Below are 26081 nucleotides of genomic sequence, written 5' to 3' on the forward strand. Positions count from 1 at the left end.
TGGCCACGTCCAGGGCAGTGCAGTGGAGCAGCAGGAACACAGGCTAGTAAGGTCGGAGGAGCTGGGCACAGAGGGCTCCAAATGCCAGGCACAGGGACCTGGGTGGGATTTGGGGGCAGAGGAGACACCAGCCTCTCCACGGGACAAGAGCACAAGCTCCAAGCCAGACTGGCTGCCCTCAGATCCTGGCTCTGCCTCTGACTTGCCCTGGGACCTTGGGCAAGTTGCTTAGCCTCTCTGTGCCTCAGTTTCCTCCTCTGTACCTATAAGAAACATACCTACCCCAGTAGATCACTGTGCAGTTAAAATCAGACATGGAAGCAATTCCTAGTACAAAACTCATGTTTAATGAGCCTCAGCTGTTGCTATTGTTTCGCTTAGTCGTTCATTCATTCATTCATTCATTCATTTAACAGCTGTTTGCTGAGCTCCACCTGCATGCCAGGCACTTTTCAAGTTGTCGGGGACACAGCAGTGAGGAACCCTGACACAGCCCCTGCCCTCATGCAGCTTATACCGGACATTCTATTGGGGGAGACAAAACAATAATTGTAAGATAAATAAGTAAAATAAACCTTTTGTTTGGTAGCATTAGGGAGAAAACTAAAGCACAGGAAGGAAACGGGTAGGACCAAGTGGGTTGGGGGAAGCAGCAGCTTTAAATAGGATGGTCACGGGAGGCCTTGCTGGGGGGCTTTTGGGGAAGGACCTGCAGGAGGTAGGGGTGGTGAGCCCCATAGCGGCTGCACGCCGGGCAGAGGGAGCAGGGAACATGCAAAGGCCATAAAGCAGCAGTGTTTTTTAGCAGGTGGAATGGCCCGACCAGAGCTCTGCCTTAGCAAGCAGCAGGGACACAGGTTGGGAAGGTCAGTGGCACAGACCCACCCTGCTCCTTCAGACCCCGTGAGACAGACTGGCCAGGGCAAGGCAGGAGGCCAGCAGCCAGGCGGGAGGCTTTGCCGGAGCCTTGGCAGTTTCTAAAGTGGGATTCACCTCGTTGAGGTGCACAGGGAAAATGATAAAACTTTTATTTCTGCAGCATTCGTTTAACATTTCTATTTTTGTATCCTCTTAGACATATTAGTACAATATAGTTTCCGGATATAATTTATAGGAACACATACAGAACTTGGAGATAGGGCACAGACATCTCTTACTGCCAGGAGTAGAGGCCAGTGGTCAAAGCCAGAGCTGACGGGGCAGGGCTGACCTGAGGGTGAGGGGCCGGGGGCCCCGAGAGGGCGGCAGCCTGAGGCTTAGGGTCCCTCAGCAAGGGTGGCCGTGGTGGCTGTAGAGAGGAGGTGGGAGATGCAGTCCGCCTTGACCGGGAGGGGGTGGTGCCGTGGTCAGCACAAGGCCCTGAGAAGAGGTAGGGGCCGGGTGAGGCGCTCCCACCGGCACGCCTGAGCGTGGCCCATCTGAGAGCTCGTGTGCTTAGAAACACGTGGTGGACTCTTGGCAGACGGGGAGGGCCAGGGCTATAGAACGTTCTGGGCCCTCCACACCACGGTGAGAAAGTTGAGGTCCGAGAGGAGAAGAAAGGCCATTTCCCTGCTTGTTTGAGAGTGGCAGCTTGCGCTGATGTTACAGTTGGAGGGCAGGGTCTAAACGGGCAGCCATGTTCCTTCAGGCCTGTAGGCACGTGAGCCAGCAGTCTGCCGCCCCTATTGTGCTTTTTGCCCTGTGAGGGGCTGTGCGCCGAAGGCTTGTTGTCCCTGTGCTCATTCAGGCCCCTTTTCTGTGGTGGTCATGGCAGAGGATGGGGGTCCAGCCTCTCTCCCAGAGGCTGAGGTGTCCACTGTGGTCACTGAGGTGGGTGCCCTCTCAGGTCAGAGGCAAGGCCCAGGAAGGCCCCACAGCACGAGTGACCTGAGTCCCTGGGTCATGGTGGGTGCAGTCTGCCTGCAGCTGTTTCCACTCGGGGTGGGGCTGGCTGGCTCTGGGCCCTGCCTTCTCCAGATGGGCCCACCAAACTCCTCTGGTTGGAATGTAAATGTCCCCAGCCAGAGTAACAGCTGCTCATGGGGCCCCTGAAGGGCAGCAGACAAGAAAAGCATCTGGTTTCTGTTCTCCCCCCCACAGCTGAAGTCTACATTGGCATTGGGAAGCCTGCAGAAGCCACAGCATGTACCCAAGAAGCTGCCAACCTCTTCCCCATGTCCCACAACGTCCTGTACATGCGTGGCCAGGTTGCCGAGCTCCGCGGAAACATCGACGAGGCCCGGCGGTGGTATGAAGAGGCCTTATCCATCAGCCCCACCCATGTGAAGAGCATGCAGCGACTGGTGAGTCTGAGAGCCGGCCTGGAGCCCCCACTCTTGGGTCCAAGGGCCAGGTACACTGAGCTTGCCAGGCGGTCACATTGCACAGAGCCAACAGGCTCCTTTCCTAATGTGGTCTAGGCAGATGGTGCCCCTAGGAGTTGACAGTGTGCGGCCCTAGCAACCCTACATGGCAGTCCTGTTAGCTGCCATGGAAGAGTTTGAGTTGGTGGGCTCCTGGCCAGCAGTTCAAGCCACCTGTGGCTTTGGAGCTGGTCACTGTCATTGTCCTCCCAGTCTCAGAACTGCTGACAGCAGCCACTTCCGGGGCTAGCTACACCCTGGGGAGACGGCAGTATAAAGATAGGACACTCTGCAAACTGGGGCTCTCTTGCCTTGCGGGAACCTGAGACTCCGGCTTGTCTCAGAAGATAGTGAGGGGCAGCCATCCAGAGGGGAGGGGAGGGCCCTAGTGCACAGGGAGGTGGGAGGAGCACTCGGCCAGGTACACAGGTAAGTCACCCCAGTTTCCACACTGCTGGGGGTCTGGTGGCTCTGCAGAAATGCACGTGTTCCTTGTGAAAGGCTCATCCCTCTCCGGGATGCTCAGTCCGGAAGCCTGGGGTTGCCCTGCTGCCCACCCTCCCTTCCTTGCCGTGGACTTCCGTGGTTGGTCCTGGAGTTGGCCCCGACTCTCTTGGGTTTCAGTTAGGCAAGCGAGCAGGCTGGTCGCCTCCAGAGGGTTCTCGTCCTCTAAGAGCATGTACTGGGTGCAGCTGCCTCACAGGGCTCTCCTGCTGTCACCTTTCTGTGAGAGTCTGAAACTTGACAAGGATCCGGTGACAAGCCATACCGCTTTAGTGAACCAGGGAAAGAACAGCTTTGTAACAAACCTTGGGTGTCCTCCATGTCGGCGGCCCTTGGGAGCCCAGCACCGGTAATCAGACAGTGGTGTGTGGTGTGGAATAAAGAGGAGTCCGGGAACAAAGTTCTTTCCCAACAGTGTTACTCGCACACTCTGCACTTTCGTTTCCTTTCTGTGAAATGAAGGAATTCAACTGGATAGTCTGTGGTTTCTGTCCAGTGCTAAGGGGATGTGGTTTTGTAACTAATAAGTAACATGTTCTCCAAAGGATGCCAGTGCCTTCATTATCTTGCCGTTTCTCATAGGAATGTTGCAAACCGAAGAAGGGGCTGAGTTCTAATTAACTGTCTTCAGCAGAAGAATGCCGAGGCACAGGGAATTAGTTACAGGGCGCCATGGGAAGAGCATGTATCTACACCTCAGATCTGGACTCGAACTCCACCCTCATCCTTACTCCTGGGAAACCTTGGGCTTGTCCCTGACCCTCTAGGGGCCTCAGGATTTCTGCAGATTGTACTGTTGCTCGCCCTGGAAGGGTGGCGTGAGGACTAAATGAGGCGTTTGACCCGACCAGCCTAGCATAGTTCCTGGCACCTAGTGGGTGGGCATTGGATGGAAAACTGATGATAATCGTCTTCAGCTTTAAAAATCCATCAAACCCTATAATAATTGCAACCACTTTTTTTCAACTTCCCTTTAGAAGTGTTTTGTAGCTCATTATAACGTAATAAATAATTTTACATATTATCCAAACATTAGCCTGTTTGATGAAAAATATTACGTGGCTTTTAATTTTTGTCTCACTATTATAAGATGAATTGGTAAAGAGCTTTTCAGATCTCTGTGCTTTTGCTAGAGCATTGCAGAAGGGGTATAATCAACGCCATGTACTCAGCCTTTTTATTAAAAAGAGGCAGTGTGTTTCTACCTAGGGGCCTATAAATTATTCAGAGAAGTAGTTCTTGTTCATCCCCGAGGGGAACACATGAGACAAAAGATCATATAGGAAAATCGCACCGGGGAGGTTTTACGTTTCACCTTTTGCAGCTTTTCAAGACACCTGAGCTCTCTGACAAATGCCAGATGCTTTCCTTTCTGAAAGGAGCAGGCAGTGGGTCCAGCACGGGAGAGGTGGGTGAGCAAGGGCCCGGGGTCTGGTGGGGACCTTGCCTGCTGGATCCATTTGCAGCGACTTAGCCTTCTCAGGCTCAGAGACGTTGGCTGCCTTCGGAGGCCTTACCGGTAGAAAATAATAATCAACTCTTACGCCTCCCCTCAGTGCATCCAGTTTGGAGGCAAGTTAAGGCCAGCAAACCTATGTTTTTGAGAAGTTTAGATTCTTCCAATGAGAGACTTTGCCTAATGACCACAATCAGTGTGCTGCCCAAGGGGTAGCTTGGAACGTTTCTTCTTGGCAAGCTTATAAATAATGCACCCTGGATTGTGTTCCCCCAGCCGGCCTCCCCGCCGGCACTGCTGGCAGAGGCAGCCCCCGGAATCCCAAGGCTCTTCAGTCCTAGGATAACACAGCCTGTCACTTTTCCCCTCCCCTCCCCGAGCTGCACCGGAAAGCGGTGCTTCCATGGCCTCAGATGGAGGAAGGGAGGAAGGTGGCCTTGGCACACCACAGAGGCCAACAAGGTTCTAGAGCCAGATCGGCCCAGAATAGAACCCCAGTTCTGTCACCCGCTGGCTTTGGAACCTTGGGCAAGTTACCCAACCTCTTTGTGCCTCAGTTTCCTCAGCTGTAAATGGGGATACTATTAGAACGAGTAAGTCGCAGATACAGGCTAAACCCAAGAACTGAAATCTCTTGTTGATTCGCAAAAGGCTGCCTCTGTCTCTACCCTCAGAGACTGGTTTGCAAACCCCCAAATCAAGAGGAAGGGGTCAGCAGAGAGATCAGAAGCTGTCTTTTGTCCAGCCTGAGTCCCAGGGAAGAGACGGGGGATCCTTGCTCATACGGCCAAGGGAGGCAGAATCAGAGATGGGTGAAGACAGGCACCAGGGAGAGGAGCCTATGAGCAAGGAGGTGGGCCAGGGGGTCTGCCAGGATAGGCCAGGACCAGGGTGAGGATCAGAAGGTCAAGACTAGAAGGAGTTTGATGAACACGGCCACCAGAGACCACCAAAGACCCAACACATGAGGTCCCAAGGGAAGGAGCAGATTGCAAGACAGATTGTGGATTGTGGAAAATTAAAATGGGGAGAGGAGCTGGAGGGACAGTGGAAAGGGGGTTTTCTGGAAAGAGAGAAACCCACACTGTGTCTTCCAGGTCAAGACCAAGTGGCCGATGGTGGCCACGGAGAGCTGCCGGGAGGTTGTGCTCGTTCAACTCTGAAGGACAGTTATTTGTTAACTTCCAGGGATTGTTATTGGCAGCATGTGCCAGATTGTCTGGCTTAGATTAAAAGCAGAAATGTGGACATGTTAACATTTTTAAAAAGCAATAATGACATGGGGAACACAGTATTTGTTAAAGTAAATAGAAGTTCAGACTTGGCAAGAGATATATAAATTCCAGTGAAAATTGGCTATTTTCTAATAGTTTTAGCCTTCATCTATGTGTTTAAATTCATATACATGGATCAGGGAGAAGAGAAATAAAGTGTTTAGTGTGAGCAAGTCAGCATAAGACAAAGAAGGCAGAGAGAGCCGAGTGTGGGCAGATATGAGGAAGCAATGAGCTGAAGGGACAAGGAAGAATAACAAAGGAATGTTGTCGACAAGGGGAGGAATCTATAGCGTGATCAGACTTTTTCCAGAAAATCCAAAGGCATATTTCCATATTAGTTTTGCATAAGTGTATATAAATTTACATACATTTGCATGCTACATTAGAAAGCCTTGAGCGCACAGTACCCAAAATGAATTAATGAAACCTAGAGCAGCTGTTTTCTATGTCCTGGAGTAGTGGGGAGAGGAGGGAAATGAGTTCACAGTGAACCAAGGGGGCAGAGGAACGACAAGGGCAGGTAAGAGGCTCAGAGGAGCCGAGGCCAAAATTACCAGCATAGGGACAGGTTCTGCAAACGGGCATCTGCTTGCCCTCTGATAACGTCAGTCTGGGCTTTCGAGGACAGTGAGGGTAAGAAAGGAACAAGAGCTTCCCGAAAAGAGATAAAGGTGGAGGACAGCCAAGAAGGTTTATGAAAGGGAGTTGATAAGACTAGAAGAAGAGAAGGATTGCTGAGAAATAAATTTATATGAGGGGATCGTAGCAGGTGCTTCCGCTTGACAGGTTGCAGAAACAGATGGTGGGGTCAGTCAGGGCTCGGGGAGAGGGAAGCAGCAGTGCCCGAGGCTGTACTGCAGCTTTGTAGGGGACTTTGCCTCGAGAACATGGGAACTGGGCAGTGAAGGCACTGGTGGTCAGAGGCCCCACTCCCACCCCCACTCCCACTCCCACCCCCACTCCCACAGCAGGGAAGGAGGAGAACTGAGCTGTCAAAGTGAAGCCAGGGATAGGCTTTCACCTAAAGGGAGTCTGTTCCCACAGAGACAGATCTCGGAGCTGACATTGAGAGATGAGAGAATGTAGATTAAAAGTACCAAGGGGCCATCTCTGTCAATGTTGAAGTTCTCAAGACAAGGTTGGGGACGGGAAAGGGACAGAAAGCCCATCCGTCATTCAAAGGAGGGTAGCTAGAAGGTCCAGGAGGTGGTAACGCACCCTCCCCCAGAGGAAGTAGTGACAAAAGGCCATTGGTGGAGCTCCCCAAAGAGAGGGGACATGGGAAGAGACGGGGTTGGAAGTGACGAGTTGCCCCAGGCTAACCTGTCTGCTGCTCATCTGGAGAAGTCATCAGGATGGGAGGGTCTGGTGTTGACAGGACGCAGCTGAGGTTGGAAGGGGGTTACTGCTCAGTGGGAAAACGTGTTTCTGGTTACCATAAGGGGGTCAATCCAGTAATAGAATAGGCTTTCTGGTTTGGGCATGGTGGGCCCAGAGGGTGTTTGTCTAGTGCTGATTGGAAGACGTGAAAAATCCCCTTAGTTCTATCAAGATGGCTTTGAGCTCAAGGTTTCGTGCCCTGGCTGTGTTTGTGGGCTTTCTCCATGATCTTAGGTTTTTTGAAACATCAGAATCTGGAGTGACATCAATGTGTAGAAACCTTAGAAATGTTGTTGCAGGTCCAGGCCAAAGGAGAACTTGGGTAGCAGAGACTGGCCGGGAGATCAGCAGGCTGTTTGAAAATGCATTTTATCTAGAAATACCCGGAGGCACAATCCAAGGAAGACATCAAACCGTGCAGTGCCGTGTGATGCCTTGTGTATTGTTACTCCATTTTAAGTTGTTTTAACAGTTCTAAAAATTGATGCAGAAGTATTCTTGAAAATAAGGCTGACTGCAAGGCGACTCTGAGAAGGGCTCATCTGATGTTCAAAGACGGGTCTGATGCCAGAGTTTTCTTTAAACTGTCTTCAAGCTTGCACACCTGTTTTCTGTGGGAAAACACTTCATCCTGCTATGCATGATGAGCTAGAAGTATGGCAGAGAGGGGTGGAGTTGAGGGAAAGAGATGAGCTCCGGCTTGCCTGGGGCAGCTTGCACTGCTGAATTATGAAACTTCGGTGGTTTTCTCTCTCTCTCCCGTCTTTTCAAGTGTCCATCTGTTTAATGAGATTTGAGCACAATTGCTTGTGTTTGATACATCATTAGTTAGCACAGTGTTTTCTGCTTTGTGGTCCTGTGGAAGGAGAGACACAGCGTGAAGAGGATGAGCTGTTCTGGGTGGCTCCAGGACGGGCAGCCTGCATCTGTGTGTCTGTGGGCTTTGCCCATCAGCCCTGGAGTGGGGCTCGGGGCTGTGGGCAGGGCAGGGTTACTCCTCGGTGCATCTCCAGTTTTCCCCTTGGAGAAATAGGTCTTGAAGAGAATGCCTTTGATCCCTCTGTTACTCCGGATGAGACCTAGGCACACTTAAGCCAATGAAATAGAACTGAGAATACCCTTCCCCCTTTCAAATGCTGATTTTCAGAAATGGATCCCTTTCATTCAAAGTATCAGTTTTCCTTCTGTACATAGAAAGAATGATTGGCAGGAAACAAAACTCTCTGATCGACTAGTGAGAAGGCTTCATCTATTAATTGTATTTTATTTTCTTTCAGAAGTTTAAAAATATTTTTAAAGTTAAGGAGAACATTTTTTTTCCTTGAAGAAAGGCTTAAAAAATATTTAGATATCCTTCCTTTGCAGCAATATGCTTGCTGATAGTACTCTTTGAAAAGCGTACAGGCCTTCATGTCTCTAATATATTTACTAACTGCTCTGGGTTTCCAAATAACAGTAAAGACAGGGAATTAGTCCATTTCTATTGGGTGTTTAGCTCTTTGCTCTTTTTTCCATCTTCTCTCCCTTTCTTTAATGGTACATACTGTGCGTTTTAGCTCCTTTTATACCTTTAGGCCTTCTCAAGAATTATTAGTACTTGGCATGAATATAACTTTTCTCTCGACTGAGAAATTTAAAACCTCATGTGCCTCATCTGATGAGTTTGTTCTCGCAATATGCGGTGAGATGGAGAATTTCTTTTTTACTGGCAGGGAGAACTGTTCTTTGTGACCTATCCCAGGTCACATTTGTAAGCTAAGAGCCAAACCAAGCCAAGAAGGTACTAAAATTGCATGTTAGTGTAGTCGTTTGAGAGTATTTATCTTTTTGTAGATTCTGTTCCAATCATTACTGCCAGTTGAAAACTAAGTTGCCTGGAGATTGGACTCATCTAGAATCTGAAATTGGTCTCTGGAAGTGGTTTTTTCCCAGCCTGAGATGCGCAGCCAAGCATTGGCAGAGCCTGGCCCTGTCTGGAAGCATCGGTGGAGGCGGTGGCCTGGCCCGGCCCTGAGGAGCTGGACGTGGACGTTCCCGCGTGCTCCTCTGCTGTCCTGGGGCGGCCACGTCTCTGAAATGGGCCCACAGCTTGGCTTGGAGGGTGGAAGAGCAGAAACCCAGCCATGGGGGGCCTAGACCAGGGGCAGAGACAAAGGAGGTGGAGCCTGGAAGTGGTCAGTTGGATGAACCCAAAAGACAGTGAGAAAGAAGAAGGGAAAGAAAAAAACAGCCCATGACCTGTTTGTCTTTTGAGCAAAATCTTCACTGTCCTGCGGTGCTTGGCTGAGCAGCCTGGGTGGACTTTCACTGAAGGCCATCCTTTCTTCTCTGCCTTCTTTCTCTCTCGCCAGTAGGTAGGCCATTCAGAGGTAGCTGTCACAGGGTCGGGACACTTGCAGGCCGATGTGTGGCTTCGCACCCACTCAGGGGTTCGCCTCTGTGTGTGACAACAGCAGCCTCCAGCCCCAAGGGCTCGGGGCTCCTGAGCGCTCACCCCCTGCTGGGCTGTGCTCAGCACCCCTTCTCTGGCTCACCCGTTTCTCACCCGCTTCCCGTGGCAAACCCTGCCAGCGGGGCTCTGCCGTCACCCCATTGTGCAGGTGGGAAGCCAAGCCCGCGGCTGCTGAAGTCGCCTGCCCAGAGGGGTACAGTTGGCTTGGATAGGTGGTCTCCGTGCCCAACCAGCTCCCACCCCTGTCCTTATCTGAATGGTTTTGTTTTGTTTTTTTAGTTCTGCTACAGGATTCTGAGGGCCTTTAGAATCTTTGCAGAAATCTCCTCCCAGTGCTTTCTCAGCCCTCATTGCAAGCACATCCCTCTGATCTTGTCTGCGAGCGTGTAGATGAGTGGGTGGATGGAGGGGAGGGATGCTTTCTGCCTCCCTGAATTTGAGACTGGAACCTGGCTGGTGGGAAATACTCTGCAGCACCAAATAAAGGCTTCTCCCAGGCTGTAAATGTGGAATCGGGGGCACCAGGGTCACTTGGGGCAAAGCACTGTAAGAATAAAAGAAAGGCAGCACGCCATCACATAAAACCCACAGGCTTTGACCCCACGTCCTGTCCCTGTTGGGCCTCTGTGTCCTGCAGGCATAGAGGCCAAGGAAGAAGGACAGAGTGCCCCCATCCCATACGGGCCAGCATGTCATGGGTGCGTGCCCTCCCCAAGCCACAGTACCCTCCTCTGCAAAACTATGTCCTAACGCTGTCCTTGCACATAGTAAGGTCTCAGTAAATGCCACTGTTAATATCATTTTTAGAGACAGTCTGTTCATATTTGGGTGGAGAGTGGCCAGGGATGGTGCGGGATTGAGGAGAATTTAAGGATGTTCAGTCCTGATGACTGTTTTGATTTCCTGGCTGCTAAACTGGACACCATGCAGTGGCTGGCTTAAAGTACAGGAATTTATTGACTTATGGTTTTGAGACTAGGAGAAGTTCAAAATCAAGGTATCAACAAGGCAATATTTTCTCCCAAAAGACTGTATTCTTGCAAGTGGTTGGGATGGGACAGTTCATGTTGTATATGTGTGTCTACAATTTAAAAAAAAAAAGATAGATTAAAGGGACAGTAGCAGTTCGAATCAATACATAATTTCATACTGAATCTAATAATGGAGGAAAAAATGCCCAAAAGGACATTATTGGGACATATGAGAAAATTGGAATATAGACTGTAAGCTTTATAGCAATGTTGTAAGCTTTATAGCAATGTTAAATTTCTTAAACTTGATAATGGTACTTAAGTGGTTACATAAGTGAGTATCCTTGTTCTTTTAGGTAAAGTACATGGAAACATTAAGTGTTCAAGAAGCATTATATATACAACTTATTCTCAAATGTTTAGAAAATAGAGGAAGGGATGGATATATGATAGATAGACAATGGAAGGGAGGGAGGGAGAGAGGGAAGAAGGAAGGAAGGAAGGAAGGAAATGGAAAATGTGGCAAAATATTAAAAGTTGGTGGATCTGGGTATCTGTGCTGGGGGTATGTTAGTTCTCTGTATGGGTTTTGTATTATTACAAATACAACTGTCCTGTAAGCTTGAAATTATTTCAAAATAAAAAGTTTATTAAATATGCAAGCATATGTACGTAGACATTCATCTCTCTGCCATGGCCCAAGGCTGGCCAGAGCATGGCCTCTGCTTCCAGCAGGCTGGCTGCTGAGCCTGGGCCCGGCTGCTGAAGTGGAGAGGAAGAGGGGCAGGGGGGCCCTGGCCGGCAGGACTTGTTCTCTGAGAGAGGCAGAGGGCACCTCCTCTGGTCTCACTGGGGAGGCCGGCCTGGGCCTCTGGCTGTTACACTTCGTCTCTGGGCCGGACCAGGGCTGCTGCGGAGGACCAGGGTGGGAGTGGGTCCCCGACCTGGAGGCATCAGAGGGAGGCCCGGGCGGCAGGAAGGGCGCAGCCCGTCGTGGAGCCCAGCTCAGATGTCACTGCCTCCGCGAAGCCTTCCTTGACGCCACCCACCCCCCACAGGGGCCTCAGCTCCTAGACTTCCCTCTTCTGAAGCACTTGTTGAACCAATGTGGGCTTCTTTGTTCACGGATCTGTCTGCTTCTGGGCTAGAAGCTTCTTGAGGGAAGGTGCCATGTCTGAGGCAGCACAGTAGCCTGCACAGACCCGGGGGTGCGGGGTGGGAGGGGACAGGACAGGTGGACGGGAAAGGGAGGAGGGACAGATGGAAGACGACTATGAGCAAACTCAGCAAGTATCCCCTTCTACAGATTGGGTGTCCTTTCCCTGGACAGATTTTGAGCCAGTGTCCTGGGAACATACTGTTTTTAAAGAGTCAGGTTAGCTTTCTCTGTGCAGAGGACTTTGGGGCATTTGTTGGTTCAGCCTTGGCCCAGTTCCTCCCAACCATAAGTGCAGGAAGTTACTTTGAGACAGGACAAAAGGGTGCTGCCACATGATTTCACATGAGGCCATGGAGGCTTGGTCAGGGCTTTTAATGGAACTTTCCAGGGCGGGGAGATGGAGGGTGTTCTCATCAGGTCCCAGGCAGACCTGTAGCACCTGCTCCAGGGGCCGGGAATGGGCGAAGGCAGCAGGAGCAGCCCCTCCCAAGTCCAGACCCTGTCCATTGTCCTCACGCACATCCTTCCTTGTCAGACCTGTACCTGATTTGGGGTATATCGTAATCACTGTCCTCGGTCTAGAGGCTGCTGCGGCACTGTGCGGGATGGCCCTGCTGGACTCTGCAGAGCTACCCCACCGAGGCCCCGGTGCCCTCTGGGTGCATACTGTCTCTCCACATGGACAAATTACAGCTGAGAGAGGTGGGGCAGGCAGGTGCTGGTGGCCAGGTGTGCCCAGGTGGCAGTTGTCTGCCAGCTTCCCAGGCCTCAAAGGCCTGGCTCTTCAGTTTTCTTTCTTTAGTCAGAGAAGATCATCCTCTGAGAAACAACTCATACTAACCACACTCATGAGAGACTGAGTTCCAAACCAGAAACCAAGATGATAACTTTTAGAGAATCAGGCTGTGCCTTTCGTGGGCCCAACCACTTGTGGTTTCCCTCCATCCTCCCCAGAGGAGCTTGCCGTCTAAGCTGGACGACAGGCCCCAGTGCTCGAGAAGCTGAGAGGCCACCCCTTGGCAGCCTGGGCCCCTGGGTCAGAGATGTTGAAGGGGGCAGATGCCAAAGGATTGGAGCTGTGCAGACCCAGAAGCACCCCTCCTCTGCTGCAGAGAGCAGCTTTCTGGGGCCCGGAATTCTCCTGCTTGTCACATCTCCTAGACCAGAATCTCCCCCTCAGCATCTGGTGGTCACAGGTGAGCCACGAAATGGTCAGGCCTCAGCCCCTGGGGGTGTCAGGGACGAGGGAGGGGTGATTTCCCCTAGCCTTGGGCATCAGATCCTCTCATCCCTGTGTGTCATACAATTATCATTAAGTATCATTTCCTTTTTGGAGAAAAAAATATAAAGCACCAAGCCCCATTCCTAGGGGTCAGATGACTTCTCGTGTAGTGGAGTCATGGGCCAGTCGTCTTCCCAAGGCCACTCCCTCACCCCTCGATGCGGACTTGGGACCCATCCTCAGCCTTCAAGGCCTTGACTCCTCGCAGACTGTGAGTCGTGTCCCAACAGGATGTGACCTTCTGACCTGGGTCCCAGACTAAGGGTGCCTCTTCTTTGGGCCCTGCCTCAAATCTAGACAGGAGCAGCCTTCATCGTTTCCACCAAGACACTTGCTTTGTCTAGCTTAGAGGGTGGCCTCTGGGGAAGAGTTGGGGGTCTGACTTGGTTTCCACCCTGTCCTTGGGAAAGGATAGATAACAATAGCAGTTGCCAAGCAGAGAATGACCCGTCAAAGCTGTGGTCAGATGCAAATCCAATGGATTGGGTTATTGGGCAGGGGAGGTATATTGGGGATGCTTTAGGGGGAGAGCCAGTTAATTGAAGCGTTTTCTTATGATGTAATCCATGTCCCTACATCCTTTTGAAACGGCACATTTTTAGCTTCACATTTGCTGGTTGTTGGGTATCTGTGTTCTCCTTGGAACGAAAGGAATGTCACCCTGGGAATTCACAGCCATATGACTCCTGTTTGGCTTATGGCCCTTGGGCTTGCCTATCCCTCTCCAGTTACCCGCCCACCCCAAATAACATCATTTTGTGCACTGAGATTCTCTGCAGACATTTTCTGCTCTGTGTTTGGATCCTTCCCACCACTGCAGTCATTTTCTCGCTGTGGCCAGGGAGAAGTGGCATCAGACCACCCTGCTTTCACCGAGGGCTGAAAGCACAGACCCAGAAGCAGCACAGACCCAGAAGCAGACTCCGAAATGCAAGCCATGCTGTACGCTTTGTCACTAGGCATTCCTTTGCTGCATCTTAAGGAAATTAAGATATTTATTTCTATGTAATTAATTCTGTGTTTCTTTCTGTTTTCTGTTTTGGAGTCTGAGATGACTAATTACGGGTACTGCAGTTTGGGCCCCCATTAGTAATTATGATCTAAAATTATTTAAAATCTGACATACTCTATCCAAACCTTTTATTCTTAGAAGTTCTGCCCCATTATTTCAGTGCAAATTGGACATTTAGGTTCCTCTGCCTTCCTGTTTTGCCATGTTATTGCTCTCTGACTTGGAGCAGGCTGTTGGTTTTCACTTATCTGGGTTGATCCGTGTCCTCCAATCCTGGTCCCTTGTTCCCCCTCTGTATTTTGGGCCTCCCTGGAGTCAGCACTTTCCCCTGCTGCACTGCTGGTCTTTGAACCCGGTGGAGGCCAGGAGAGCATGGGTGGGTGGCATTCTGTACCACTGGGCCTGCTAGCTCCAACCTGCCCCAGAGGCCCCCCATTGAGTGCTCGGGGCTCTCTCTTTGGGCTGTGTCAACCCCATATGTCGTCTGGATCTTCAGGCTGAGTTTAAAACTCTTCAGCCCAAAGGTCTAGGGAGGACAAACTGTGAGAAGTTTTTCCTCAACCGATATCAAGGATGAGGGACTAAAATGGGCAGGCAGCAGATGAAAGCCTCCAGAGAGTTGAAGGCTTTGAGGGATTTAGAATCCCAACAACATTCTCAAACCTAAGCGCCCTTTAACAGATGTGGAAGCTGAGGCCAGAGAGGGGAAGAGGTCACCAAGACCACCGAGCAGGGAATGGCAGCCAACAGGGAGTCCTGACTCCTTTACTTGAAGGTTTCATACCCACGTTCCCTATCCATAAAATGGAGTAGCCACGCCTGCCTTCTGGAGCTGGGGATTGGGGTGGGGGCAAAGGGATCTGCAATCTGAATTCCGCCAGGGCAGACCCTGGCCCCACAGAGAACTCCAGCCCCTGTTCTGATGGGGGTGGGGGTGTACTCTCAATACCATTTGGGGATTGGAGGGCTCCAACTCTGTCTGGATGAGTCAGGCAATGTCTGCTGGGCTCCTCTCCCTTCTCTTTTGCACCCACCTGGAATGGAATCTTTGTCTCTCTCTCTCACTCCTTTTCTTGCCCAGAAGTGTCCCTCCCTGCTATGTAGCATCCCTGAGCCCAGGGTACGCTGGGATTGCCAGCCTCAGCACTGATGTATGAGCCCAGTCAGTTGCCAGAAAGTCTCACGGTTAGCATTTGGCACCCCTCCTGTCACCAGGAGGGTAGGGATGAGGGCTTGCTTAGGAGGAAGGAATGACAAATGTACCTGTGGCAAAATGTACCAATAATCACCAAGTCTCATACCGTAAGGCTCTTGGAAGGTCCTGACTTGGAGCCAAGGCAGGTCTGCCCCCGCTGCACAGATCCGCAGGGGCCTGCTCCAGGGCCCTGTCCTTGTGCACTCACTGCTCCAGGAAACCAATGGACATGGGTGAGCAGAGTGGGGTGCAGGTGTGCCCTGAGACACTCCACCAGCGTCATTTGGTGAGAGCACTGCCCGGGGCCAGGGGGCCGCCTGGGAAAGGAGAGAATAGAGTCCAGGTCTGAGAGCCCACTACTCACTCTTAGACCCAGGGCCACAGGGTCCAGAAAAGTCTGAAAGCCCTTGGAGAGCACCTTAGCTAAGCATCTCCTTCTGCTGGAGCTCCTGGGACTCCAAACCACCAGCCCTGGCAGAAAGCCCCCTCTCTGCGCTTCCTGTGCCTTTTTCACCTCCCACCGGGTTCACTGAGTAACATCTGATCCCCTCCTCCCTCCTCCACTTCCCGCCCTTTCTTCATCTGCTTGGTATTTACATAACACCTGTCTTTAGAACACCTTTGCAGGTATGGATCTTTTTGAACCTTTCAGAATATCAATTAGCCAGTCACTTAAAGGCTTGTGAAGCAGGAGAGATCTCAATATTTGAGCATCTGCTGTAGCCAGGGTTTTTTCCCAGCTTTGCCCTTAAGCATCACATTCACGGAGTCCCCCGTTATTTATCCAGCTCAACAGTCTCTGAGTACTTGGTATAGGGATTAAATGAGATGATGTGAGAAGCATGCAGCCTAGTTTTCTACCAGACACTGGACTAGATCCTGAGGATATAAAGATGAATCTGTCCTAGCAGTCCCTCCCCTCAAGGACTGAGAGTCTGGAAGGAATGACATAAATATGCATGTAAGTATGAGAAAAGTTAGGGGGACTCTGAAAGGCAGATGTGTAGGGCCCGGGGTGGTCTTTTCTCGGAAGATTGAGACAGAAAAAGCTCACAGGAGTGATCTGAGTAGAGGCACAGACTCTTCCAGAAGTGGGGAACCAGAGATGGACTTTTAAAAATTAGATAATAAACCTACCAGCTGCTGGAGGCTTATAAGGGACAATGGGGGAAATCGGAGGATGGACCAGGTTGTGGATTAGTGGATGATAGCAAGGATACTGTTAATTTTGTTAGGTGTGATAATGGTTGTGTAGTAGAAAATATCCTTATTTTTAGAGATTCACACTGAAGTATTTAGGGGTGAAATGTCACAATGTCTGTAATTTACTTTAAAATACTATTCCCCACCAATACATGAAGAAAAAATGAAAAATATTACTGGTTATTAATTTATGTAACTGGTACATAGATGTTCATTATAGTAACCTTTCTACTTTTCTGCATGCTTAAATTTTTCATGATAAAAAATTTAAAAAAAAAGCATAGTAAGCCAGTGTGGTCAGGTCTACATTCTAGAGAGAATGCTCTGGAAGCTCAGTAGGAGGGTTAGTTGGAAGCAAGCGACACTTAAGGACCTGGACTCAGCAATAACAGGGCAACAGGCCGAGGTAAGAGATATTGAGAAGGCAGGCTCAGCGAGGTTGGTGGGGGAGCAGGAAGGTTCGAGGCTGACCCTCGGGGCCTTGTTGGGTGCCTGGATGGATACGAGGCATTTACCAAGGTGAGGGGGCGGGAGGCACACAGGGAGGAAGGGAGATGGACACCGGGCTGGCCCTGCGACACGGGCTGGCTGTGGTCTGGATGCCAGGGCCATGGTCAGGGCTGGAGCAAAAGACATAGCCAAAGCAACAGGGGGGAGATGAGGCTGGGATGTGAGCTACACAGAGAGCCCAGGACCAAAGCCAAGGAACACCCACATTTAAGGAGCAAGAGAGAAATGTGACTAACAAGGAAACAGGTTCTGATCATTTACACCGCTTTTCCATGTCCACGTAGTTAATGACAGTTGTAGTTGGGATTTGCAGCCCGGCTCTGTCAGATACTCAAGTCTTCTTGTTTCCACAATCCCACTCTGCCCTGCTCGGGGCTGTGGGCAGCCTTGACTCCTGCTATGCTCACAGAAGATCTCCACCAGCAAAGTCACTCTTGAGTAAGCTCCACAAGCAGAAGTGATCTGAGTTACAGGTGCAGCTTCATGCTGGGAGCTGGGTGCCCTTGGACAAGTCCCGTCACTTCCCTGGGCCTCGGTTTCTTCCTCTGAAAAGTGGGGGCTGGGGAGGACTAGATGTGATCACAGGTATGAGCCAGAAGGACTCGAGGGTGTCTAGTGACAAATGCTGTGCCCTGGTTCCTAGAAGTGTCTCACCATGCCTGACCTAGACCCGATTCTCTCTCCAGGTCTCCCTCAGGGAGAGTGAGTGGCCCCAGGTGCCTAACAACAGTGACTGTTTCCGAAAGGAATCTTGGGTCCCGCACCCCCAACAATAAGCTAGGGATCTTGATTAGCTCTGAAATTCAAATGCTGGCTCGTGTCCTTCCAAAAGAAGCAGGAACTGCTGGCCCACCCTTGGGGGGGGACCCCAGAGGCTATGATGCTGTGTCCTCCTCCATAGATAAAGGGGGAAAGCCTGCCCATGGCCTGCCGATCCCTTGGGGAGCGAGTCCCTGCAGGTCCACTCGGGCTCTGCCCTGGGGGCAGCCGGCATCCAGACAGCTGCATGGGGCTGGCACCAAAGAGCAGGCCAGCAATCCCTGCTGGCATCTCCCAGAACAAGCCAGAAGCAAAATCTACTTTTTCCTAAGGACAACATGAGTTTTTTTCCAGGCTTTTTTCAAAGCAAGGCAGGTCAATCGAGTTATAATTGGCTCTCTAATTAGAACTCCCACAAAGCTGTTAAATTCTTCACCTGCTGCCTGGCATCTTACACAAAGGTGACAAATCTGCTTCTGCCTTTGGAATGATTAAAGGAAGCTGGCTACAGTCTCATCCTTCACGCTGACAGCAGCCCCCCCGTCTGGCCACCCCCACCCCACCCATGCGAGGTAGGTAGCGCACACCCCCACGTCCCCCCGCGAGTGCAGCATGGGACACAGCCCAATTGACAAGGAAGTCAGCTTTCAGGAAACCAGGCTCGGAGACCAAATGGGAGAAGACAAAAGCCCCCACCCCCATCTCCCCAGTGGTGGTGCCTGAGGTGTTCTAGGGGTGTCTCGATGGCACCCTAAGCCTGCCCTGAGAGAGCTGCTCTGTGATGGAATAAAACCCCTCTCCTCTCTGTCTGAATCCTCCACCCTGAAGAAAATGGTGTTTTTGTGTTGCTCCCCTCAGCCATCATCAAGATAGCAGTGTGCTTGAGCGGCAGGGTCCGGGAGCCCGATGGCACCCAGCCTTTCCTTTGCGGTCCCTCCGGGGCCCTGCCAGTCGGGAGCCCAGCAGGGTGCGGGGTGCTCTCACCCCACCCCAGCCCCACCCACATGGGTGTCCCTGCAGTCGGCCATGCTGGGCCCATTCCTACCAGGGACATTGGCAAATCCTGCAGATCAGGACTTTCTTCTTTCTTCCTGAGAGTTGGTTTACTAGCACACCCCTGAACTCACAGATCCAGCTGGTTTGAATTACTATGAGGGAAAGGGAGGCAGAGGAGATGAGAGCAGGGTGGAGGGAGAGCAGTGGAGACTGGCAGAGAAACAGAACACCAAGTTTCCCCGACTCAAGACTTACGGGGTGGAGGCACCATTATAATGGAGCCCGCTTTGCCACTCTAGGCAGAGACAGAGAGGCTGAATGGGAGGTAAGAGGAGAAGGAAAAAGGCTTGGAAATGCCTGGGCCGGTGGCAGGGAGGCTGGCAAGGTGGAGAGAGCAGACATTTTGGTGCAGTGAAGACCCAGGTTTGAATTCCAGCTCTACCAGACCATGGCCGTCTGTATGTCCGTGGGCACGTGTTTTATCCTCTGTGCTGCAGAGGGTGGTACCAGCAGCCTCAGGGTTAAACAGCGTTCTTAGGTTTGCCCAACACTCAAGACATCCCTGGCAGTTAGTCTTCTGGGCCTTCTCTTCTCCCCAGATGGACTGGCTGTGAGAGTCGTGTGCAAGTGAAGAGGTCTCCCCAGAGGCCACATGGTGCAGACGCCAGCCCTGCCGTGGACCGGCCCTGTCCCCGTTACTGGGGAGAAGAAAGGGCCCACTTGTCAGCAAAGCTTCCCGGTCGGTGAGCCGGGGCACGCCACATGGACTACAGGGCGGCCGAGCTCCTGGGGCAGCCAGCGGAGCTGCCGGGCAGGTCACCTCTGGCTGAGCGTGGCCGCCTCTGCAGAGCCCAGGGACCGTACACTGTGGCACGTGCCGCCATAGGGGGGCACAGGAGCAGTATTCGCCACTGCTTTCACTTGTGTTTTCCCCAGGCTTCCTCCAAGTGACTTTTTTTTTTACTTTTTAATTGTAAAATATGTATACAGAAAGGTGGTAACTTTCAAAGTACAATTTAACGAGTAGCTATAGAGCAGATTTCAAAGAATGTTATGGGCTACAGTTCCACCATTTCAGTAATTTCCTTCTAGCTATTCTAATATGCTAGCATCTAAAAAAAAATTATATAAAGATTCAGTGTTCATAATCCTTTGTTAAATCCTGTCTTGTCTGTTGCTACCCCTTCCTCTCATTTAATCACTTTCTCCATCTTCAGGGGTGTCTAGGCAGTGAGCACCCTAACTTGTTCATATTGAAAAGGGGTGTCAACATTATGGGGAAGGGGTCTGCATCTGGTTGTTGTTCTTAAAAAGGTTGTTTCCTCTCGGTTTTAAGACTTAATTTGGCATAAGAACACTGGTGGGTTTAAGTTTCTGAAAAACAAACTTAACGAGTGAAACTTTTATAATCTCAGATAGGGACCTAGGTATTTTGGGACTACTGTTGGTAAGTGTTCTAGTTTGCTAATGCTGCCAGAATGCAAAACATCAGAAATGGATTGGCTTTTATAAAGGGGGTTTATTTGGTTACACAGTTGCAGTCTTAAGGCCATAAAGTGTCCGAGGTAACGCGTCAATAGGCTACCTTCACTGAAGGATAGCCAGTGGCATCTGGAAAACCTCTGCTGGCTGGGAAGGCACGTGGCTGGCATCTGCTCCAAGTTCTGGTTTCAAAATGGCTTTCTCCCAGGACATTCCTCTCTAGTCTGCAGTTCCTCAAAAATGTCACTCTCAGTTGCTGTTGGGGTGTTTGTCCTCTCTTAGCTTCTTTGGAGCAAGAGTCTGCTTTCAACAGCCATCTTCAAACTGTCTCCCATCTGCAGCTACTCTCTCAGCTTCTGTGCATTCTTCAAAGAGTCCCTCTTGGCTGTAGCAAGCTTGCTCCTCCTGTCTGAGCTTATATAATAGTGCTCCAGTAATTTAATTCAGACCCACCCTGAATGGGTGGGGCAACACATCCATGGAAATTATCCAGTTAGAGTCATCACCCACAGTTGGGTGGGGCACATCTCCATGGAAACACTCAAAGAATTACAATCTAATCAACACTGATACGTCTACCCACACAAGATTACATCAAAGATAATGGCGTTTTGGGGGGCATAATACATTCAAACCAGCACAGTAAGTGCTTGGCATACTGTGGGCATTTGGGATATCTAGCTGGAGCTTGCATAAGAGTAACCTCCAAGACAGCCTCTAGACTCTATTTGAAATCTCTTAGCCACTGTAACCTTATTTTGTTACCTTTCTTTTCCCCCTTTTGGTCAAGAAGGCACTCTCAATCCGTGGATGCGTGGGCCAGGCTCATTCCTGGGAGTCATGTCCCACGTCACCAGGGAGACTCACTCCCCTGGGGCTTATGTCCCTCATGGGGTGGGGGGATGCAGGTTAATGAATTTATTTGCTGAGTTGGGCTTAGAGAGAGAAAGGCCACATCTGAGCAACAAAAGAGGTTCTCTAGAAGTGACTCAGGCTCCAGGTGACTTTGTAAACCCCTCAGGGATCCACCTCGAGTGCCCTGCACAGCAGTGAGCTGGCTGCAGGAAAAGCTGGCCCAGACCCTCAAGGACCTCTGTTCAGGAGAGCGGACACATCACACATCATGCTTTTCCCCATCAGGCCACTGGGGAGTTCTGAGGAAATGGCTGGAATCCTGATGCTAATTTACTCCACATTCAGGTGGTAACGATAAGCGTTCAATGAGGGGACAAGGAAAGTGCCCGGCTGAGTCTCTGCTCTTTCCACTGGCCCTGTGCTTCCCAGATGGCGGCTGCCCCCGCGCAGTCCCCGCTGCCCACCGGTGGCTCTGCCCTGGCCCTGGGCCCCGGGTTTGGTGCCAGGGTCTGACTGAGTCTCCTGGTGAGGAGTTACAGTCCCCATCTCCCAGCAAGCCGCCGTTTTGTCCCCCCTCCCTGGGTGGTTTTCCTCAGCGCCCTGCTCCGGGAGGCCCCTGTGGTGAGCGGGAAGTGCTCACTGTCCTGTGAGGGCCCCTCCACCCCACCTTCCCACCCAGATGTGTGTTTCGAGTTCTCTTGTTATCTGTGGAAAAAAAATTTTCCAAGGTGTATCAATTCCAGTCCTCCCTTCATCCCAAAGGATCTTATCATTTCTGTTTGTTCCTGTTTAAAAATGGAAAAACAGCTAATGCCAGGCCCTGGCAGGGATGGGGAAGGCGCGTGCCAAAATGACCACATTCGCCGTGGCAAGTAGTGAATCGCCTGACGTTTGTGCCTCTGGTGCTGCCTTGAGAGACCCGTCCCTCCCCAGCTGCAGCTGGCGCCCCGGGCCACAGCCCAGAGGCCCACCCTCCCTGGTTCCCTGTCCTGTGAGTAATCAGGCCGTGGGGAGCCTTTTTCTCTGTGTCATTTTGGCAGCTGCTCCTGTGACTGGCATGCTCCATTAATTTCAGATGGAGCCACATGGGTGGCCCTGGGCTGGGGCCTGGGGAGCCCCCTGTTGTGCCCACCGCAGAGAGAGCGCCTTCTCCACCTCCTGGCCAGCCTGCCGGGAGCGCTGCCACGCTGCACCCCAGGAGTGCAAGTGGGCGTGGAGGCTGGGCCGGGGTTCCCATGGTGGTCCCTGGGTTGGACAGGCGCGGGTGACTGGAGCCGAGCTGGGAGATGGCACCGATCCCATAGTCATTTGTTGAGTGCCAAGCGTTGTGCCAGGGACTGAATTGCCTTTCAGACAACAGGCATTTGAGTGTCCGCTGGCTTCCCAGGACCGTTTTGTCTCTGGGGATACAGAGATGAGCTCCCCACCCCACCCCCAGCCCCTGCATCTAGGATCCCACAGTCCAGCCACTGATAGCTCTTCTCTTCTGCACTGTTGGCTCTTTGGAACTTTCCAGAGTTCACTGTACAGCCCAGGGCCTTCCAGTTAGTCCGCCCTTTGTCACTAATCCAAATAGGGCCAAAAGCATCTCCAGACACTGGTTGCCCTTAAAGAGTCAGGGAGGAAGCTGTCCTGTGCTGCCCAGGGACCCTCCGGGGTCCCAGCTCGGCCGCCTCGCAGCCACCCTCCACACAGAACGCCAGCACAGCCACCTCCTCTCCCCCCTGGGCTCCTGCAGGTGGGGACACAATTCAGGGCTGCTCCCCAGTGTGTGCTGTTTTCCGGCTGGGGATCAGCCCAGCCAGCCTCTCCTCCTCCCAGGACCCTCCCAGCTGCTTCAGCCCCTGCCACTCACCCCTTCCTCACGGGCTGTGGGCATTTTACTCCACAATCCGGAGGAAAGAGTCTGCCACATAGTGTTTTCTGCTTGTTTCTCCTCTTTATGTGTAAGTCCCAAAACAACTGGCACACACTGGGTGTGTGGTAGGTGCGCAACAAAGTATTTATTGGATTGAAGATTCTATCAAACTCCAGAATTTTGGATTGGAAACCATCTATTCCACCTCTTCATTTTCTAGATTATGAAACTGAGGCTCAGGGAGGAGAGGATTCTGCCCAGGGTTGGGCAGTTGATGGTTCTCGGAGCAGGCCTGAGCAGTCGTGCCCTCCAGCCAGCCTGGCTCATCCCAGCCCTCTTCTCCTGCCCTGCCAGGGAAGGGCCTGGGCTTCTGGGTGGAAGTAAGTGGGGACAGGCTTTCACGTTCAGTGTTTGGTGATAAACGGTCAGACCCAAGTACTGACCCAAGGCGTGACTGCTGCCCCATCCAAGGACAGATTGAAGCCAAGGCCAGACGAGGGACCGTCAGGGCCATGGGGAAAGGAGAGGGGCTGGGCTCCCAGGAAGCCACTCAGTGCGGCTCCGCGGTGGTCACCTGTGAACTGTTGGACGAACCGGCTCCACGGTGGTCACCTGTGAACTGTTGGACGAACCCTGGAGAGCCCTGGGGCCGTGCCCTCCCCACAGCCCACCCCACCGGCTTGTGGAGCACTAGGCCTGCTCCTTTCGTGGGCCTGCTGTTGCCGGGTCACCTATGGAAGCAGGGTCCCTGAGCCGCAGGGGAGCCCTGGGCCTGTTCCCGCACAAGCTGGGGTGGAGCACCGTCCTCCCAAACCTGCCCCGGGCAGCAGCCTCCCGCCGCGGGCTGAGCGCCTTGGCCTCTGGGGGGTGATTAGCACCAAACTTTCCACTGCGGTGGATCACCAGGGCCATGGGGAAGCGCTGACTTCCAGGCCGCCCGACTTGTTGTTGGGGAAGGTGGATACAAATAAATAAATAAGTCAACCAGGGAGGTGTATAAATAAGTCAACAGGAGTCTCTTGCCCATTACCAATGGAAAAGTACCGGCCGGGAGAGCCGCGGGAGCACCCATGGAAAGCACCGCCTGCTGTGCAGCAGGCCCCGCAGCGCCAGGGCCAAACCGTGGCTTCCCTCCCCACTGAGCGCTAACACTCGTGGCAACAAAGCACGTGGTTTAAATGGCAAACTGGGGGGTCGGGAGCAGGGCCAGTGGGAACTTACCTGGGGTATCACCAAGAACTGCTCAGGGTTCCGGATAAGGGGCGTACCCGGTGTCCCCGCATCCTTTTGGGCACCCAAAGGCTTGCTCCTGTCCCCTCTTCCCCCCTCCAGGGGCCCCTGCCAGCCCGAGCGGCACAGAGTGGCCCTGGGATTCCTTCTCACCGTCATCCTTTGACGTTAGCCGGGACTTGCTCTGTCGGACACTTTTTCCCTTAGGCCTGTGCCCCCTGCCGTGTGCTGGAGGCGACTGTGAAGGGGCCTCTGTGCTGCTGGGTTTGCGAGTGACATGCTCAGCCTGGGGCCGGCCGCGTCCCTCGTCACCCACCCGTCTGGGCCCCTCCCAGGCATTCGGACTCCAGGGATGAAAGGGACTTGCTCTCAGGGCTGGGGTTGGCGCCCGCTTGGGATAGGGTGCGGCAGCGGCTCCCAGCCTGCCTTTGCGCTGTTTCTCAAGGAGGACGCAGACGCCTCCCCGAGCATCTGCAGAGCCAAAGTCGGAGGGGAGCACGGACACGCCAATGCCTTCCATTATTGAAATCAGTTCTCCCTCTTTCTCCTGACTAGCAGAATCACCACACCATTAATTCCCAAGGGCAAGGAAAGGGCCTCCAAGTCCTGGACAGCTTTTCTAGATCGTAGTTGGGGGTGGGGGGCCCTGTGTCCAAGATCCTTGGGTTGGCATGATACAGCTCCCTCACCCCACTTTCCCTTGATTTAGTTTGATCCGTTACCTAAATGATCTCATCTTCCAGCGAAGGTGATACCGCAAGGGCTTCTGGTAAGATTGGCACAGCAGGAGAGGCTGCTGGTGGGAGCTGGTGGACCTGAGAGCCAGGCTGCCCCTCCCCACCCTCCTCTGCTCAGCAGAATCCAGCCAGCGAAGGGGCCGCTGTGGGGGTGACCCTCCTGGCTGCCCTCAGGGTCTGGGCTGTGGGGGGAGGCATCCTTCAGCCACGGAGATGTGAACAGCCTCAGCTCCCAACCCCACCCCCAGCTGGGTCCCCTGACAGTCACCCGGGTCCTGAAGCCCACAGCCCGGACCCTCCGGAGCCTGGCAGCTCCCACCTGGAGGAAGGGAGCTGGGGGTCACGTTCATGTCCCCAGAACCTTTCCCCAGGGAGGTCATCTCCCTGGCCAGCCCAGGCTGGAAGCGGGTTGCTGTGAGCAGTGGGTCCAGAAGCTAGCCAGCCACCAGGGAAGGCCTCTCAGAATGGCCTGTTGGTCCCCAAATGCCGGCACCATCTCTAGAGATCCTGGTAGCCTGATATGGAGCAAAGGGCCCTGAGTGGGTCCTCAGGAAGCAGCTTCCACCTGGTTTGGTAACTGAGCTGGATACTTGTCCCTTCAGGGCTGTTTTCTCCTCTGGAAATGAGGTACTGGGTAATCTGTAAGACCCCTCCCAGGTGTGGCAGCTGGAAAGCTGGGAGACAGCCTCCTCCAGGCAGAATCACACACATAGGCCTCTCAGCTGCTCACAGGAACCTTCTAGAAACAATCTGGGGTTGCAGTCCTTCCTCTACCAGCTATGGTCCTGAATCAGTCACCCCAACTCTGAGCTTCAGCCTCTTCATTTGTTCAAAAAGAGGGTGGGAGCATTGTATTCTGTCTTCTGGAATGTTCTCCCACATTCTCCTTCCAACAGGCCTTACTCTCTGCCAGTCCCTGGGGATACACACAGGAAAGCCATAGCCTGTGCTGGACTCAGGCAGCCCCCCATCTGCTGCAAGGACCCACAGCCAGCCAGTCCCTCCCGCACAGAGCTTTGCACTCCCCAATGAGGGCAGAGAGCGTGGCCAAGTGACAGCCCCTGCCTCTAGGTGCTGAGCATCTGGTACAGTGCCCAGCATGTTGGTGCCAAAACATCCACAGGTGCTCAACAAATATTTGTGTGCAGGAGGAAAGAAACGAAAACGGCTTTGGTTGTAGCAGAGTGCCCCGAACCCCAGCCTGGGGACTTGGGTGCCTGGGTGCTCTTCCTTGGTTCACGCCTGTGATCTTGGCTGAGCACTGGCCCCCTTGGGCCATCTATAAGGTAAGAAGGCTCGCCTTTTGGGGGAACACTCACCCACCCTCCTCTACCATCTGTGAGCACCCTGCGGACAGAGGGGCAGAGGCTGTGGGTCTGGTGGGAACTGTGCGCAGATTGGCTGTGGCCCTCCCTGAG

The 26081-nt window shown here is 52.5% G+C and overlaps 1 protein-coding gene across 5 annotated transcripts in view; it reads left to right on the forward strand.

The window, feature by feature from the left end:
• TTC7B (tetratricopeptide repeat domain 7B) overlaps positions 1 to 26081 on the forward strand; it is a 294097-nt gene that overhangs the window by 259773 nt on the left and 8243 nt on the right. For all 5 annotated transcript variants that reach the window (XM_037832063.1, XM_037832064.1, XM_037832065.1 and 2 more), the window contains one exon: positions 2083 to 2285. In XM_037832063.1, the coding sequence (XP_037687991.1) occupies positions 2083 to 2285 (203 nt within the window). The remainder of the gene's footprint in view (positions 1 to 2082; positions 2286 to 26081) is intronic.

Source organism: Choloepus didactylus, chromosome 4 (genome assembly GCF_015220235.1).
Source record: "Choloepus didactylus isolate mChoDid1 chromosome 4, mChoDid1.pri, whole genome shotgun sequence".
NCBI lineage: Eukaryota > Metazoa > Chordata > Mammalia > Pilosa > Megalonychidae > Choloepus > Choloepus didactylus.